This window comes from Molothrus ater, chromosome 14, assembly GCF_012460135.2.
Source record: "Molothrus ater isolate BHLD 08-10-18 breed brown headed cowbird chromosome 14, BPBGC_Mater_1.1, whole genome shotgun sequence".
Classification (NCBI taxonomy): domain Eukaryota; kingdom Metazoa; phylum Chordata; class Aves; order Passeriformes; family Icteridae; genus Molothrus; species Molothrus ater.
In genome coordinates, this window is record NC_050491.2 from 11,642,684 (window position 1) to 11,658,689 (window position 16,006).

The 16,006-nt window shown below is 42.0% G+C and overlaps 1 protein-coding gene across 3 annotated transcripts in view; it reads left to right on the forward strand.

Annotated features, from left to right (window-relative positions):
- Positions 1–16,006, forward strand: part of NRK (Nik related kinase) — an 88,851-nt gene that overhangs the window by 63,606 nt on the left and 9,239 nt on the right. For 2 of the 3 annotated variants that reach the window (XM_036402164.1, XM_054516362.1), the window contains exons 19-28: positions 128–225; positions 602–729; positions 4,311–4,404; positions 6,457–6,630; positions 7,117–7,246; positions 7,678–7,836; positions 9,104–9,247; positions 10,457–10,591; positions 12,313–12,413; positions 12,944–13,093. In XM_036402164.1, coding sequence (XP_036258057.1) covers positions 128–225; positions 602–729; positions 4,311–4,404; positions 6,457–6,630; positions 7,117–7,246; positions 7,678–7,836; positions 9,104–9,247; positions 10,457–10,591; positions 12,313–12,413; positions 12,944–13,093 — 1,313 coding nt within the window. Of the gene's footprint in view, positions 1–127; positions 226–601; positions 730–4,310; positions 4,405–6,456; positions 6,631–7,116; positions 7,247–7,677; positions 7,837–9,103; positions 9,248–10,456; positions 10,592–12,312; positions 12,414–12,943; positions 13,094–14,853; positions 15,996–16,006 lie in introns of those variants that run through there. The other variant, XM_054516361.1, reaches the window with a different exon arrangement.

A 16,006-nucleotide genomic window follows, 5' to 3' on the forward strand; every position in this document is an offset into this window, starting at 1 on the left:
AGAAAAGAGAAGTTTGTCAGCAGAGACTGGTATCTGCTTTGGGTCCTAGCTATCTGTGCTTGTCTTGCTCTCTCACCTGCGGCATGTACACTTAAAAAAAGAAACTTTTGGGTTTTTTTACCCTCAGGGAATCCAGGACTGGCCAAGGCAGAGAATGTTTTGTCCCAGAACCGTGTGCAGCTGCATCAGAAGCCTGAAAAAGTTTCTCATCCAGGCCAGATTGCAGTAGGTTCTTTTAAATCCTCTGATATTTTTGATTTGTCCATTGTTTTCACTGAGGGGTCTGTCTGTGCAGACAGCTCTGTTTTGGTGTGTGAATTTGCTGTCACTCATGAGTCAGAGTGAGGCGTGTGTGAGGCTGGCTCAAGCTCAGTGCTCCCAGTCCAGGTCTGACTTGTGTCCAGCTCAGGTCCTCAGCAGAGTGTCCAGTTTTGGCTCAAGTCACTTCCCTGTGTGAGATGCTCACCTGTGATGAACCAGATCAGCTTCCTAGTAAAGCTTTTTTTGGGGTGGAAGTGACCATAACTGTGTATGCTGGGACAGTAAAATACAGCAGGTGCTGTTTAACAATGGGTTCTTCAGCTGAGTTTTCTTTGCTCAGAGTCCAGGCTCTTTTGCCAAGGTGAAGGACAGTGCCAACTCCTTGGTAAAAGCAGCAGACTATTCCTCCTCAAGTGATGAAGGCAGCAGCAGCAGCAGCAGTGATGAAGATGACACAAACCACACAAGGTTGGCTTTATTATTATTATTTATTATTATTATTATTATTATTATTATTATTATTATTATTATTATTATTATTATTATTATTATTATTAATAATAATGTTATTCTTGTTACACAATTCTAAATATCTAAGAAAAGCTGGCATGCCTAAATACTCCCCCTCCTTTGAAGTTACTATCATTCATTTGTGTCAGTTGTAATTAAGCAATTTAATTGCATTTTAATGAACTCCTGGGGGTAAATGTTTGCTCCATCAGATGTGCACAGGGTAATAATACATTTTGATGACTTGCTGCCCTGGGACAATGAGGAAATGTCTTGTTTTAACTGGATATACTGGGCAGTGCTTTTATAGAGATTAGTTCACATTGATGTACATTTTGATGGAATTTTTGAAAGAAAAAAGGAGAGGGAAACAAAACTGTAAAAACTGTATGCCTTCATGATAAATACAGGTTACAGTGGAGAAAACAAGGCAAACATGACCCTTGAGATCACATAGTCTCTTCACTCTGGGAGAAATAATTGCCACTGAAAAGTTGATTTCTTCACCAGGGCTGTTCATGAAAAGGAGAGATGGTTTTGTAAAATGTGCTGTATTTTTAATACTGACATTCTGCATCTGCTGTGCTTTCCAGCTGACATCTTGTGGTCTTCTACCTGTCATGTAAAATGTGTATTCTGCTGAGAAATAGGGGAGCAAGAATAGCTTGCTGCTCCAAGAGAAGGGAGTCAGGGGGTCAGGAACAGCAAACAGAAACATTTTTTAGCATTGGTGAATGAAATGTCTGATTTTCTTGCAAAGAGACTTCAGTTTAATTCAGCTTCTAAGATTTACTTTGAAGTGCATCCCAGGGCCACAGAGCTCTCTGGGATGGGGCTCTTGCTCTTCTGACAGAATTACACATGCAGTTTTGTCAGGTGTCAGGCAGAGATGTCCAGATTTGGAGCAGAGTTGGCAGGTTATTGTGTTGGGCCGGTACCAGTCCTTTCCCCTGTGCTGCTCTGAAGAGGTAGAATTTTTGTGCCTGCATATGCTGCTCATTTGCATTTCTGAAGTTTATTTTCAAGGCTGAGATGAGGAAAAAGAATGCTAAAAATCTTGTAGCTTATTCAGTGCACCTAAAAGAGCTGACTTTTACTGTAATGCCTTTGTTTTCCTACTGATCCTCTTCTAAACCACCTTATTCTGATCTGTAAAAAGTTTTATTCACTCTAGGTCGTAGAATTCATCCTAGACTTCAGAAAGACTACATAAAAATATGGATTTGCCCTGTAGCAATGACTTTGCTGTGTAAGTGTCAGATTGCTGTGATCCTTGCATGCTGTATGATTTGAAGGAGTGGTATCACTGCCTTTGGAACTCTGCATTTGTTATTTGCATCTCCTCTGTGTCTGAGATCCACCCATCCTCTGGAGAGGTGCAGTTAGGATACTCTTTGTCACATTTATCTTCCTGTGCACACAGCCACTGCAAGAGCCCCTGTAAAGTCATTGCTGTAATCTTGATATTAACAAAGTCCCTTCACCTTGGCTGAACATCATTTATATTAAAAGATACTTCAGGGAGTATATCCTGATTGCTGCCAAGTAAATAGCAAATAGGATAGTGATCTGACTGAAAGGAGCAGCCAGTGTTGAAACTGCATATTCTGGCTGAACTGAAGGGTTTGGGGGTATTTTGCTCTCTAAAGCATGTAGGATCTGAAGCCCCTTGCACTCTGGAGTGTTTCTGAGGGGCTCTGGCTGAAGCACCTTGGGCCAAGTTTTAGTGGGCTGCTGAAACCAACCTGTGATTTCCTGTTCTTGCCTGGGCTGTGGCACAGCACCTGATGACCACACTCCAGCTTTCCTGGAGGTGCCCAGTGGGACTATACCTGGGACATCTGCAAGAGAAGGAGTTTACTATGCTTTTGGATGAATCCTGGTGACCACCCTGAGAAGGCTCCTTTCTGAGCATGCTGAACTAAGGGCTGCTGTGTTTCACCAGTAAAGCAATTTCTGATCTTGTTTTTCTTTACAGTGAGATGAGCCAGACTTCTTCCTCACCCACTCCAGTTTTTTGTTTTAAGGGAAGAGTGTCAGTGTATAGGATCCAGTGTCTTACGTCCTTGTTTAGAACATCTATTCCATTGATATTAATTTCTCCTACTTTATGGAGTGCTTCCTCCTCCAATGCCTGCAGTATGCCCCTAAAACACTGAGTATCCTGGGACTTATTTGTATAGTTCAGTTTCCTCTCTTTGCTCTTTGATTGCTGTTTCCTACCAGCATTTGGACAAGGTGGATGCAGGTGTGTGCTTGGCTAGGAATTACTTTCTCCCTCTCCTAAGTTGGAGGTTGACATTATTTAAGATCAGCTGCTGTTTGCTTCCCTAATAAGAACAGGTCCTGGCATTCACCATTGATCCTAATCCACATCTTGTCATTCCTTTTAAGTTTAGTATGCAAATATTTACCCACTCACATAGAACGGGGAGACAATCCAAAACCAAAAAATAAACAACAAAAATGCCACAAAAGCTGTTACACACCCATCTTAAATCAGTAGGTTTCTCACCAAACCTTCTTTGTTATCACATGGGGCATCATTTAAAAGAAAAAAAATACATTTCAGTCTGCTACCAGTTGGCACATAGTACTGCAGAACCCTTCACACTGGCTGAATCCAGACAGTTTTATAATTACTGGAAAGGAGGCAAAAATGTAATAGGCTTAAATGGATTGCAGTAAAAAAGATATGGGTATAAATAAATAAATGGGATAAATAAATCATTTGAGGTGGAAGTGTGCAGAAATGGGGCCAAGACATGTTTGAAGCAGTTCCACTTGGGTGAAAAAGTTTAAAATGCAAAGATACCTCAGGCAGTGCAGGAAGCAGTGATGTACTGGGAATTCACAACAGACACTTGCCTTGTTCTCACTCTTGCTTTTGCTATCAGCTTTTGATCACTGTTGAGGACGGGATGCTGGGCTAGGGGGACTCTTGGCCCCAGCCAGTCCAGGGGCTCTTGCTTTCTTCTGTCTCTCTGTGCACTGGGCAACGCTTTCTGTGTTTCCTTTTAAGGTGAGGAGGTCCACGTTTCAGGGACTGATTCACAGGATGAAATTCCAGTGTAGCCTGTCCCAGCAGGCACTGGCAGAGAGGTCCCTGACAGCAGCACATGGCAGAGCAGCTGCTGCTCTCTCTGGAGAGCAGGGTGGCTCATAATTACACCCCACAGGGGAATGTGTGACAGGAGACAGAAGTTTTGAAGTAGGCACTTCCCAAATGACAGCTTGAGGGACTTGCCTGAGCTATGTAGTGTCTGAAAGATGATGGATGAAGTGCAGGGAGATGAAGGGATGCTCTCTGTCAAGGTGGGGAGAGCTTCCTGCTGTGTGTGAGTGGTCCTCAGGCACAAGCCCATTCAGGCAGATCCACAGACTAATCAGCTTGCTTTTGTACACGAACCTTTGAGTGTAACTGTTGAATGTTAATTATGTTCACTTTTGAACATGGTTATGTGTAGTTTTTTTCCTTTTTTTTTCCTTTTTTTCCCCCCCCGAAGTAGTTCTGTTCATTAATTGGAGTTTGTTACCAGGCAACTGCTAAGCAGCAGAATTGCAGATTTCTCAAGGACAAGGGTACCAGATGGAATTGAACTGAAACCCCAAAGCACCGTGGCAGAACAGAAGGTAATTTGGCCATTTGTAAGGGGGTGGGTACAGTGAGGGGGAGTCAGGTCATTATTGTGCATGATAAATGCCATATCCATTGCTTCTTGGGAGCATTCTCACTCTGAAGTCCTTCTCAGTCATTGCAAATTATAGCTATAAGCCTTAAAAAAAAAATGTGTAGTTTCAGGTTTTGTGCTTCCTGTAGAAATCCTTACATTTAGGTACAGAATTGCAGTTCTTTATTTGTCCTTCTTATTGACCTGTAGTTGTTTCTGATGTCAAGGTATTTTTTGAAGGCACTGGACAAAAAGCACTGTTATTATTGTTGGTGTGCATTGTTGCTTCTTTTAAAAAAATCTTGACTTCTTTTTATTCCAGTTTAAAGTGAACTACCTCCTACTGCTTAAAATATTACCAGAACAGGGGAAAACCACTTTATCTCTCCCTACTGGCTTAGCAAAAATTCTTGTGTTCTCATATGTCATGTTGTGGTTCCTTCCAGCTGTAGTTTCTAGTAGAGGCTTCCAGTCATGTGGATTTTCCCCTGTGATAAATATCAGCGCAGAAAAGATGAAGAGAGACAAAGCAGAACAATGTTCTTTGTGGTTGAAAACAAGAAAAAAATTACAGTAATAAGACTTGTACTTGGTGTCAGGGTCCTTTTTAGATACTATTGAGTGTATTCTCACTTCACAGATAGGGAAGATAAATCACTGTGAAACTCGTGTTTTCTCCAGAGCTGTGGCAGGGTAGAAAGAAAAAGGAGTTTTCTTTACCTCTGGTGTCTCTAAACTTCAGACCAGAGTGGTGACCCTCCTGCCTGGGGAAGGAGTTCCACTTGACTTTTGTCCCACCATCCTCAAGGAGAAAAGACTCTGCTTTGGTGAAAGAAATATAAATGGGGCATAAACCAGTATTTCTCTTGTGGCAAAACCAGTCCAGTGTTTCCACTTTCCCCTGATATCCAGGCTTCTTGAGGGAAGGGAGAGCACTGGGGTCTTTGAGGCCCACCCTGAGGATGAGGGAGGATGATAAAGAGTTGAAGTTATGTGTTTTGGTAGGTTTGGGGGAAAGAGTGTAGGAGGGAGAACAGGCAGATGGCTGACACCTCATAAATTTCTCCTCTGCCTTCTAGTCTTTTCCCCCCTTCTCGTGGAGCCTTCCCATCCCTTCCTCTGAACCCTTTTTCACCCACCAGCTACAGCCACCATGAGTCTCCACATCATCTCCAGCATTGCTTTCCTTGTCCCATCAGCCTGAGCAGCTTTGAAGTGGTTAGGGTGTACCAAACTGCCCATGTGATTCAAATGGGGATTTGGTTTGGTTTTGTTCAGTTGAATGTGACTGAAAACTGAACTAAAAAGCCCCATACTGGCTTGGTTCCCCAGTCTCAAGTACTGACTTGCATATTTTGGTTTCAGTTTTTACATCTAAATTAAAACATAAAATGTATTCCCAGAAACCCACCTCTGACTCCATAGACAGTGCTGTCAGGGAAAGAGTTTGTGTGGTACCTCACAAAGTTCACAAGTATTTCCATGGGATGCTGTAAGGAGGTCTGCAGAACCAAATGTCACTATACTGCAAATGCTGATGCTGGGTCCTACTAAATGTCCTCTTTCTGGTGTAAGGTTCCCTAATTCAGTAAATGGAAAGTAGCAATAAAATTAATGGTGAAGGGCTTCAAACTAAATGCAGGTCTGGAACCAAGAAGTGCCTTCTGCTGTCTGCAGTATGCCAAGGTCAGGTCTGAAACTCGTTAGCAAATCATTTGACTTGGTATCTCTGAGGCTGAACTTCCTTCTTTTTCTGTGCTTGAGGTAATGTAGATGAAGAGTATTTGTGGAGTTCTTCAGGAGTAAACCCCAGATTTGTCATCTCAGATGTTTGCCATACACTTTGGTATTTAATTTTTGGTTTTAATCTTGCCATAGGGTTTGTCTTTAAATGATGCATCAAGGGAGAGCACTCCTCTCCATGTGCTCATTATTTATCATCCTAATTAAGAGGAGTTGTAGAGTGCATTGGAAATAAACTAAATGTGGTGTTTATCTGTATGTTCTCATGCAGGATCAGATTTTAGGGAAACAAATTCCAAACACTCAAGAAGGCCTTTGGAGCATAAACAACCAGAACTATCTCCTGCCAGATCTCCTTCAGCAAAGCCAAATTACAGACTCTTCTGTGAACCCACCACAAGTGCCACTGACTTGCCAGGAACCTCAGAACAAACCTCTGACTAAGGTAAGAGATAAATTACAGATTGCCTGGATTGAGCTCCAGCCTTTTTAAGTTCCTCTATCCTGTCTCTTTTTACAATGAGTTTTTTCACTACATCTCTTCTTTCTTTTAAAAGTTTTATCTGGGAGGAAAATTAGAAATCTTGAGCTGCCTAACAAATTTCATCGTTCCACTTATTTCCCCCCATCTCCTTCTCTGCTCTCTTTCTTTCCTTGCTTTGTTTTTTCTCCCCTTTGGCACAAGCTAGAGGACTCACACCTTCTGCTCCTTGCCATGGCAGCATTCTGGTGTGCCTCTGCTCATTGTCCCTGGCTTTCTCCCACCCAAGCATCACATGAGGGAGCACAGGGCAGCCCCAGAGGGCTCTGACACTGCTGTGAGCATGGGGGGAGAGGGGTCACTTGAGGCAGGTAACAGCTCTGTCAGAGCACTACAGGGTGTGTGCCCTGAGCACTGCCCACCTGAGGCAGATCCTGTTTCTCATTGCAGAGCCCCTGTGCTGAAAGCCCACCTGCCAAGAGCAGCACATCCTCCACAACATCCTTCACATCATTCATAGATCCGAGACTGCTGCCAATCACCCCTCCCACCAGTCCAGTAGGACCTTCCTGTAGTTCTCGTGAGTATGCTTTGCCTTTGCATTAAAACGTTCCTCCTGGGTTGTTTCTTGGTTTTTTAGTGGGTTTTTTGGTTGGTTTTTTGGGGTTTTTTTTGGTTGGTTTTTTTTTTGGCAAGGGCTTATTGCTTAGAAATGAAAACTCTGAGTAGTCTTCTGAAACTGGAACTTCACATTACTGTGAATTTTCATTTACTGCTTCAGCCCTTCTTTCAGATGTGGTTTGCTGTGCTCTGCTGCTGTGCTACCACCATGCTTTCTCAGGAATGCCTGAGGAATTTTCCAGATCTTTTTTTCTTTTGCTATACAAAGCTCTCAGGGTGTTCTCTCACCCCTCTGGGGTTTCTTTTGTTCTACCATGAACAAGGCGGTTCAGATATAAGCTGTAACCAAACACTCACATTTTCCACAACTATGTGTGTCTTTCATTCCAGCATCTAGTGCCAAACCTGAGCCTGTCAGGAGGGAAAATGCAAGGAAGGGCTCCGTTGTCAATGTCAATCCAACCAATATCCGCCCGCAAAGTGACAGCCCAGAAATCCGTAAATACAAGAAGAAATTCAACTCTGAGGTCCTGTGTGCTGCTCTGTGGGGTAAGCTGGAGTCCTTGGGCAGGTGTGTGGAGGGAAGGCACAGCAGGAGTGGCTGGCAGTGTCTCCTAGGCAGACTTCACAGTTGTATTGCTGCTCTCCTGGCAGAGAGCGCTGGAGTGGATCCCTGAGCTGATACCTGTGTCACTTCCATGGCCCTGCCTTCCCAGGGATGAGATGGCAAACACATGAAATACAGCTGCAAAGGACTATGTGCATCAGAATGAGAAAAGGTTTTGATCAAGCACCAAGCTGAAACCATGCTCTTGGGAAAGCCAAAAGTTGCAAATGTTTCAGCAGCTTTTGTGGCTCATGAGACTCATCTGAGCTGCACACGGGTACAGCTGATCACAGAGCCCTGACCCAGGGGAAATAATCCAAACATGAAGCCTTTTGCTGTCACGTGTGTTAGGTATTCCAAGGATCCAAAGCAGGTCAGGTCTTTCCAAAGGCTTGTCTTGCTTAGTTGCTGCTGTCACTGCTTATTCTGTTATTATGGAACATCACTGAACCATTGTTTTAACTTACATGCTTTTTACAGGGTCAGCTTCACATGGTGTAAAACCAAGACACAGCAGTCAGGTCACTCTCAGCAGCTGTGGACCTTGTCCCAGTCATACATTATCCAAACTCTTGAGTTGTTTTAACTATCTTTCTGCTTCAGAAGAACAGATGTATTCTATAGGACTCACCCAGCCTTTTTCTCCTCGCTTTCTGAGCCTGGAATGGCAAGTGAATGAAGTAGATGGAATCTTATCCAAAGCAAATGTAGATTTCCAGTTTATAGCTTCACAGATTTTGCATAATGTGGGTTTGTAGGAATCCAAAATTTTAAATTTAGAATAGAGCTGTGTGGTAAGGTGTGTAATTAAATGTGTATTGAGGCTGAAGAGCACCTTGGAGCTCTTAGTTGGGTCTCCTGAGTCACTACTGTAATGGTGCTGGACTGGGATTTTTGCATTGGTCACAGGTGCTTTCCAAGGTCACCTGAGAAGTTCAGGTTCACAGACTATTTTCCTTTTTATTTAAATCATCATTGACTTCAGCAGAGCTACTAATCCTTCAAGTTCCATAGGTATGCAGCTGTTCTCCTGAGTAAAAATTCTAATAGTGAGATCTTTTTTCTTCTGGGAAGTCATCCACAGAGCAAGAGAAATTATCAGGTTCCATTAAGTGAGATTAAATAAAAATTGGTTCTCAAAACAATGAACACTCAGTGACCTCTGAATCATTAGGTGATTTATGCAGTATTTTTTTCATGTATCGACAGGGGTAAATTTATTGGTGGGAACAGAGAATGGATTGTGGCTGCTGGACAGAAGTGGGCAAGGAAGAGTTTATACGCTGATTACGAGGAGACGGTTCCAGCAAATGGATGTTCTGGAAGGACTCAATGTGCTAATTACTATATCAGGTTGGTTCAGTGGCTAAAAGTATCTGACCCACGTTGGGGTTGGAGGCAATTAAAAAGAAGAATTAGGTTATAAACTAGGTTGAGGAATTTCCTCTTTCAGGAAATCACAGGACAGTTATTCTTCTTAATAGGAAAACTCTGCTGAATTTTTAACATTTACACTCCCATTCCAGAGTGGCTTTGGGACAATTCATTGCCTGGTTAATGTTTAAAATGGTTTGTGGGAAGTACAGAGTGTTTCATATTCCTAAAATGAGCTGATTCTCTGCAAGCTGTAGTTTGTAACTTTTCTGCTTTCTGTGATGGGTGAACATGTATCTAAGTGCAGTTCTATTAACATTATCATGATATAACCTCGTCCTGTGTTCAGCAAGAGGTATGAGCAGTAACATGAGAGGGATCTGTATTGTGAAAACATCAATAACATTAAGTGGAGGTTTTCAGTCTCTGCCAGGAAACAGTTTGGACTCTGGCCTTATTCCCCATGGCTGAGTGTGGCCTCAAAGGATGCACAATACATACCGAGGTCAGAGGTGTGGGTCCAACAAGGAGTAGCAGCTCATCGCCAGTCCAGACTGATCATGTTGGGCAGTGCCAACAGCTGTTTGTCCCATACTGCCAGGTCCAGTTGTTGCTGGGGCATGACATAGTCCTTCTCTTCAGAGTAATCTGTGGTCCCACGGTGCTGTTGACCATAGGCTGCTTATGAATTAATACAACAAAAAGAGTGATTGAGATGAAGGATGACAAAATAATTCTCAAGTGCAAAGGCATCCGGAAGAAAAATAGCTACTTTGAAAGAAGGTTGACAGTTAATTGGAACTACATCAATAGCTTATTCAAAGTGGCCATAGCAGGACATGCCTGTGTTCCAGGATAAACAGTTAGTGTAATGGTTTCTGATAACACCTGTGTCTGTAGAAACCTGTTCTTTGGCCCGAGGGAGGAATTTTAGTCAGCTGTGAAAATCTTGCATGAAGTTTGAGTCACAAGGGACGTGCACATGTGCCCAGTGCCATAGAATTGCTCCTGTGCCAGTTCCCCCTGTGTGTCCCCATCACTCCTTTCATGCCCTTGCTATATTCTTTCACCTTGGCAAGGCACAAGGACCCGCTGTACTCAAGATCACAAAACTCTAGCTTTTTGTAAGTGGGGGAGAGTTTCTACTTCAGGGAGTTAAAGTGTTCTGTCTCCTCTTGTAAATCCCAGGGAAGAAGAATAAGTTGAGGGTGTATTACTTGTCATGGTTGAGAAATAAAATTTTGCGCAACGATCCCGAGGTGGAGAAGCGGCAAGGCTGGGTGTCTGTGGGTGACCTGGAAGGCTGTGTGCACTACAAAGTCGGTAAGGATTTCCTGGTTTTTCCTCACAGAGATGCATAATCATCCTCCTTTGGCATCTTGTGACAGCAGCTTTTTTCAGCTTTTTTTCAGGATTGTATTGGGTGAATATCTCATGAGTTCTTTCAAAAGAACTGTTGTACATGGCAGGTGCCTTGCTCCCTATCATTTCAGCATCATCCCTTCTTGCAGCAGTTACCAGATGATGTTATGGCTGTTCCCTGGAAGGAGGGAGTGCCAGCCACGGTCTGTGCTCAGTCAGTGGTTCCATTTATCTGTAGTTACTTAAGGTTTTAATTGAACTGATGTTTTCCACCTTCTCAGCTTCCCTCCTGGCCCTAAGTAACTGCTAAGAAGTTGGACCTAGTTCAAGTCCTAGTGAATCATATTTGTAGGATGACCTTACGTAGATCAGCTCATCCCTTTCTCTCATGAAAGACCCAAATATACCTTTGTTTAAACACCCTGGAAATGGTACCATCTCACTTTTCTCGGGCTCTCAGGCAGCTTTCTTCAAGGTTAATGTGAGGATTGTGATAATTTCTGTCATTTAACTGTGGGGGTGGATATATAGCACATTTTGCTTTGGTGAAGGATGGTGTGAAAGTGGCACTTTCTTCGAAGTCAAAGCCATGATACAGAGGAGTGCAGGAAATGTGAGGTGGCTGCTTCTCATTAATACCTTGCTTGGCAGTTTTGCTTTTTGGCTTTAGAAGTGGCAGGGGTTAAACTCAAGGAAGAATATGAAACAGATGTGTGTTGTTACTTTAACTGTGATTACAGCTAAGCACCCACATATTCTGCTTCAGTTGCTCATCCTTGGGTTTGGTGCATTTTTAAAAAACACAACGACAAAATACTTATCCTAAAATTAGGCAAACATTTGGTTGGAGCTTCTGTGTTTACATATGACAAGCCACTCCTGCGTTTTTGACAGCACAGCTGCTGCTGTTTTTCTCTTGGAGAATCTTCTTGTATCTTGACCTTTGGTTGTACAGCTATTTTTCCAGGTAGAAAAGAAAGAAATTACTGTTCTGCATTTTTGTAGAGTTTGCTGAGTTTTCTTGTTCTCTGCCTATGTGAGATAGAATCCTGTTTTCCATTGTGAAAACACAATGCACAAAGAAATCTTAATTTTCAATGCATGATTCTTCATTAATTCTCAATGGGCCCAGCATGACCTTAATTGTCTTGGAGAAATTGCTCATCTCTTAAATGCTTACTCATCTCAGAAAGATGGGAGTCCTTCACCCACACAGCACCTGGGGATTTAATCCACAGATGAGCAGTGACATGAAAATTTATCCTGCCAAGTCTGACAAAATTGTTCAGCCAACAACCACAAGTCCTCCAACAGTAGCTGATTCATAACCAGTAGTGGTGGAGTGTGTTCATACTTAAAAAATCAAGAGGTTGGTTTGGCTGTAGGGTCAAGACCTTTTTCTCTGAATAGTGAGATTTTTTTTTTTTCATCAGTATATGAAAAGGAATATATAAATGTTGGTAACAGTCATTTGGCTTTACTGAAAATAAATGAATTGTAGGTTTACAGTCACGGTATTGTCACTGGTGATATTAAACATTGATGTCCAGAATGCATTAGTCTCCCATGCTGGATAATGTCTACTGCTACAAGTCATCCATTGAAATTATTTCATGTGATGAGATGGTCTTTGATTTAAGCATCTGTCTGGTACCTAAGGAATTGTTCTTCTTGTATTACAGTAAGATATGAGAGAATCAAATTCCTTGTAATCGCTTTGAAAAACTCAGTGGAGGTTTATGCTTGGGCTCCAAAGCCTTATCACAAATTCATGGCTTTTAAGGTAAGTGAAACATCACTTTGGTTCAGATGTGTTATTGTCTCTCACTGTCTCTCATCTGTGCTCTGCTTTTGTTTTTGTTGTTTTGTATAACATTTATTCTAGCTAAAGATAAACTGAGTATTCTTTTAAAGAAAATGTAGTGCCTTTGATGTACTCTGGAGATGGCAAACATGAAACTGTCACAGTCATGAGTGTTAGATGTGAATAACTTGTTTCTCTCTACCCCAGCCAAACTCAGCAGGTGCTGTGCCAAAATGTGCATTTGAATTGACAAAGTTGATGTTGATTTCCCTCAAAAGGGAATGAAATTAAACACAGTGTTAGTCAGCCTACTTTTTGCCTAGTCCATTTCTAGAATCTTGATTTCTTTTTCAAACCACAAATGAATTATCCAACTGTCCATGCAACTCAGTGGATGATGGATACCAAAATAGTGAACTTCTGAGTTTTGAGAATTCTTAGGATCCTAAATGTAGTTCTGCAAACCAACAGTTTTATTGTGCTACATACTGCATTTTTCTTTTTTCCAGTCCTTTACCTCACTTCATCACAAACCACTGTCAGTTGACCTGACTGTTGAAAATGGGCAACGACTAAAGGTCATATATGGCTCAGTAGTGGGATTTCATGCCATTGATGTGGACTCTGGATCTGTGTATGACTTGTACCTTCCAACACACGTAAGAGAATCCAAAAACCTCCATTAATGCCTTTGCTCTTTGGGCTGTGTATTGATGATGATCAGGTTAAGAGTTGTGCTATTTTTCAAAAGAATGGTTAGTGGCAGCTAATGCAAACCACTTTTCACATAGTTTTATAACACTGAAGTCCTGTTTAAATGCTTTTATCACATTTAGAATATCAATTTTAGTGGTTTAATGTCAGAAAGCCTATTGTATGGACAGTACTATTTTTAATTGATTTATCCTGGAAATTTAGGACGTAAACAGTCAAAGACACAATAATATCTACATGAATTTAGGTGACTTTTACAATCTGCCACTGTGCAGACAGCAGAAACCAACTTCAGACTAAATAAATTTGCTGATCTTCTTGCCATTCAGTTGTCCATGAAACCACTCTGTAAATTCAGAAGAAGTTTTACATTTTCCTTGGGACTTTCTCATTAGATTGTCAGTAAGTTAGCATGAAGATGTTGATTTCAGGGATATGTGTACATCTTGCATTGTGTTTCTGTTTGAGGTGATGGAGAGCACTAAATTCCTGCTTCAGCTCAGATAAGAGCAAATTGCCCTGCAGAAGTTAATGGCTGGCATGGGGCTGTCCAATATGAAGTCTATGCTATGGTGTTAATATTTTTGGACTTCTGTTTGTTTGCCTATTTTTTAACTATTCTTTTCAAAGCTGTGAGTCCCAAAAGCCAGAGAATTGGGGGCTTAGGTTCAGCAAACTGGCAGGTTCCAGATTGGCTCCAATCTGATGGGAGGCCCTGGCAGAGAAACTTCTGTGCACACTTGAACCCTCCCTGAAGTCAACAGTGCTCCACAGGGGCTGGGGGTGCCATGGCCTCTTTGCATCCCCAGACCATGTGTCCCAAAGTTATGCTTGGGAGGTCTGAAGAAATCTCATCCCAGATCTGCATGTTGCAGCCTGTGCTGTGAATCCATCTATTTTTAACTTTTCTCCACTCTCAGCCCCTCATTTTCAACCCAAATGAAAACCCCACTCCTCCTGTCTAAGCCACTTGATCACTCTGCTGCCCCTGCAAGCCACAGCCTGCACGTTCTGTCAGACCTGTGTTCCTGATGGACACAGTGTGTAACATTGGCTGTTAGATTTATAGTCTGCTCTTATTTGAAAAATGACTTCTAGCTGTTCTAACTGTTGAATCACCTGCTAAAGGCTTGTACTGTTTATTTCTGTGTTGGTTTTTTAAGGTACTTAGTATTTGTCTTGTTAGAGGATTTATTTAATCTGGCAGTACCTTTGTTAACTAGTCAGCTATGATGAATTCCCATCAGTTCATAAATTGAAGCGTGGTACCCACGTGCCTTTCTGGAAGTGGGTTGCTGAGCAAGGTGAGCAGTGACTTGTCAAAAGGATCATTAGCATAATTGGCAGAGAAGAAAGGCAAAGAAAAAAGTGAACTTTCTTAGAGGCTTTACTTTTTCAACTGGCTGCAAATACAATTAGGTACCTGATGAGACAAATTTCCCAGGTGACTGCCCTGAATATGTGGGGCACCTGAGACTGACTGCATTTGTGTGAGCTCTTCAGCCACAAGTTAGCACGGACTAAAAATATATTTTCCTTTCAGAGTCTTAGACCTGAAATAAATCAGCAGCTACAGCAGCTCTATCTTTTTTGATACTCTATTATTTCAAAAGAGCTAGAACCAGATACTTACCTCCAGGAGCTTTGTGGTGGCGATAGCCCAGACTGTAACAGGCTGACTTGAGATACTCTTGCTTTCTGGTAGCCTCTTTTCCTGGTTGCCCAGCTCTTTCTGCATCTCTTACCTGCTGCGGTCGCTCATGCGGGTCCCGAGGCGGCGCATTAAAATTGCTCTGCGGCTCTGGATCCCCGTTCTAGTGTTACGGATAGTTCTTGCGGAGGCACGGAGTCAAGTGGGTGGCCTGAGTGTATTCAGCTGGGCAAGTACAGCTTCGGTGCTTCTTTTACTGTTCGTTGTGCCCTTACAGTGTGCATAAATGTCTGTGCTTGAGGGGAAAAAAAAAAAAGACCTGTGTGTGGCTGGCTTGTGAGAATGATGTAAAGCTCCAGTCATATGCTTTCTATAAAAATATTAATTGTGGTGGTTTGATTTACTATGTAACATCCTGTTTTGAGTAGCGCTTTAAACAAGGAAGTGCTTTGTTACTGTTTTTTTAAGGCTGTCCTCTTTTTCTTTCCAAAATGCTTTCATAAAACCCCACCTTCATGGTTGTATACTTCACCTTCGGTTTTGTTTTTTTTTTACTTGGGATATGTTGGCTTCTGGGAGAGATTCGTGTGAGTGAAATGCACTGTTCCTGTGGCATGCAGAGGTGTGCCCAGCAGCCATCAAATGGGCAGCTATTTGTAGTGAAGGATCTGGGAAGGAAAGACAGAGTGAAAAGGTCCAGGGAACTTTTTACAGCAAGATAAATTCAATTAAATTTGCAGGGTTTTGACTTGTGAGTGGGGAAAGGGAAATATCATGGAAAGTGAAAGCACTGATCTCCTGGAATGTGGAAGTTTCTGTCCTTCATCTTCTGAAAAAGTTGTGAATTCAAATTTATTTCACCTTTCTCCTATGTATATAATGCAAGTATTTTGTGAGGGATTAAGTAAATATTATTGTGTCTCAATGGCTCCATGGCTTCTTGAAACCAATTAACACTGGTAAATTTAGTGTGAACTATTGAACATTGATTTATTTGCAAACCTGCTGTCATATTCAAAGGGGGGAGAAGGAGAGAAAGTCTGTTTCAGAGGCTTACTAGAAAACTATACAGCCTCTGAGAACAGGCATTTCTTTCACTTTCCATGAGCCATGAGCTAGTTCTTTTTATTGTTCTGCCAAGCTAGTTAGATCGATGTCATCACTGAAATTGCAGTCTGTGTTCTGATATAAATCTCAGTAAAATCCG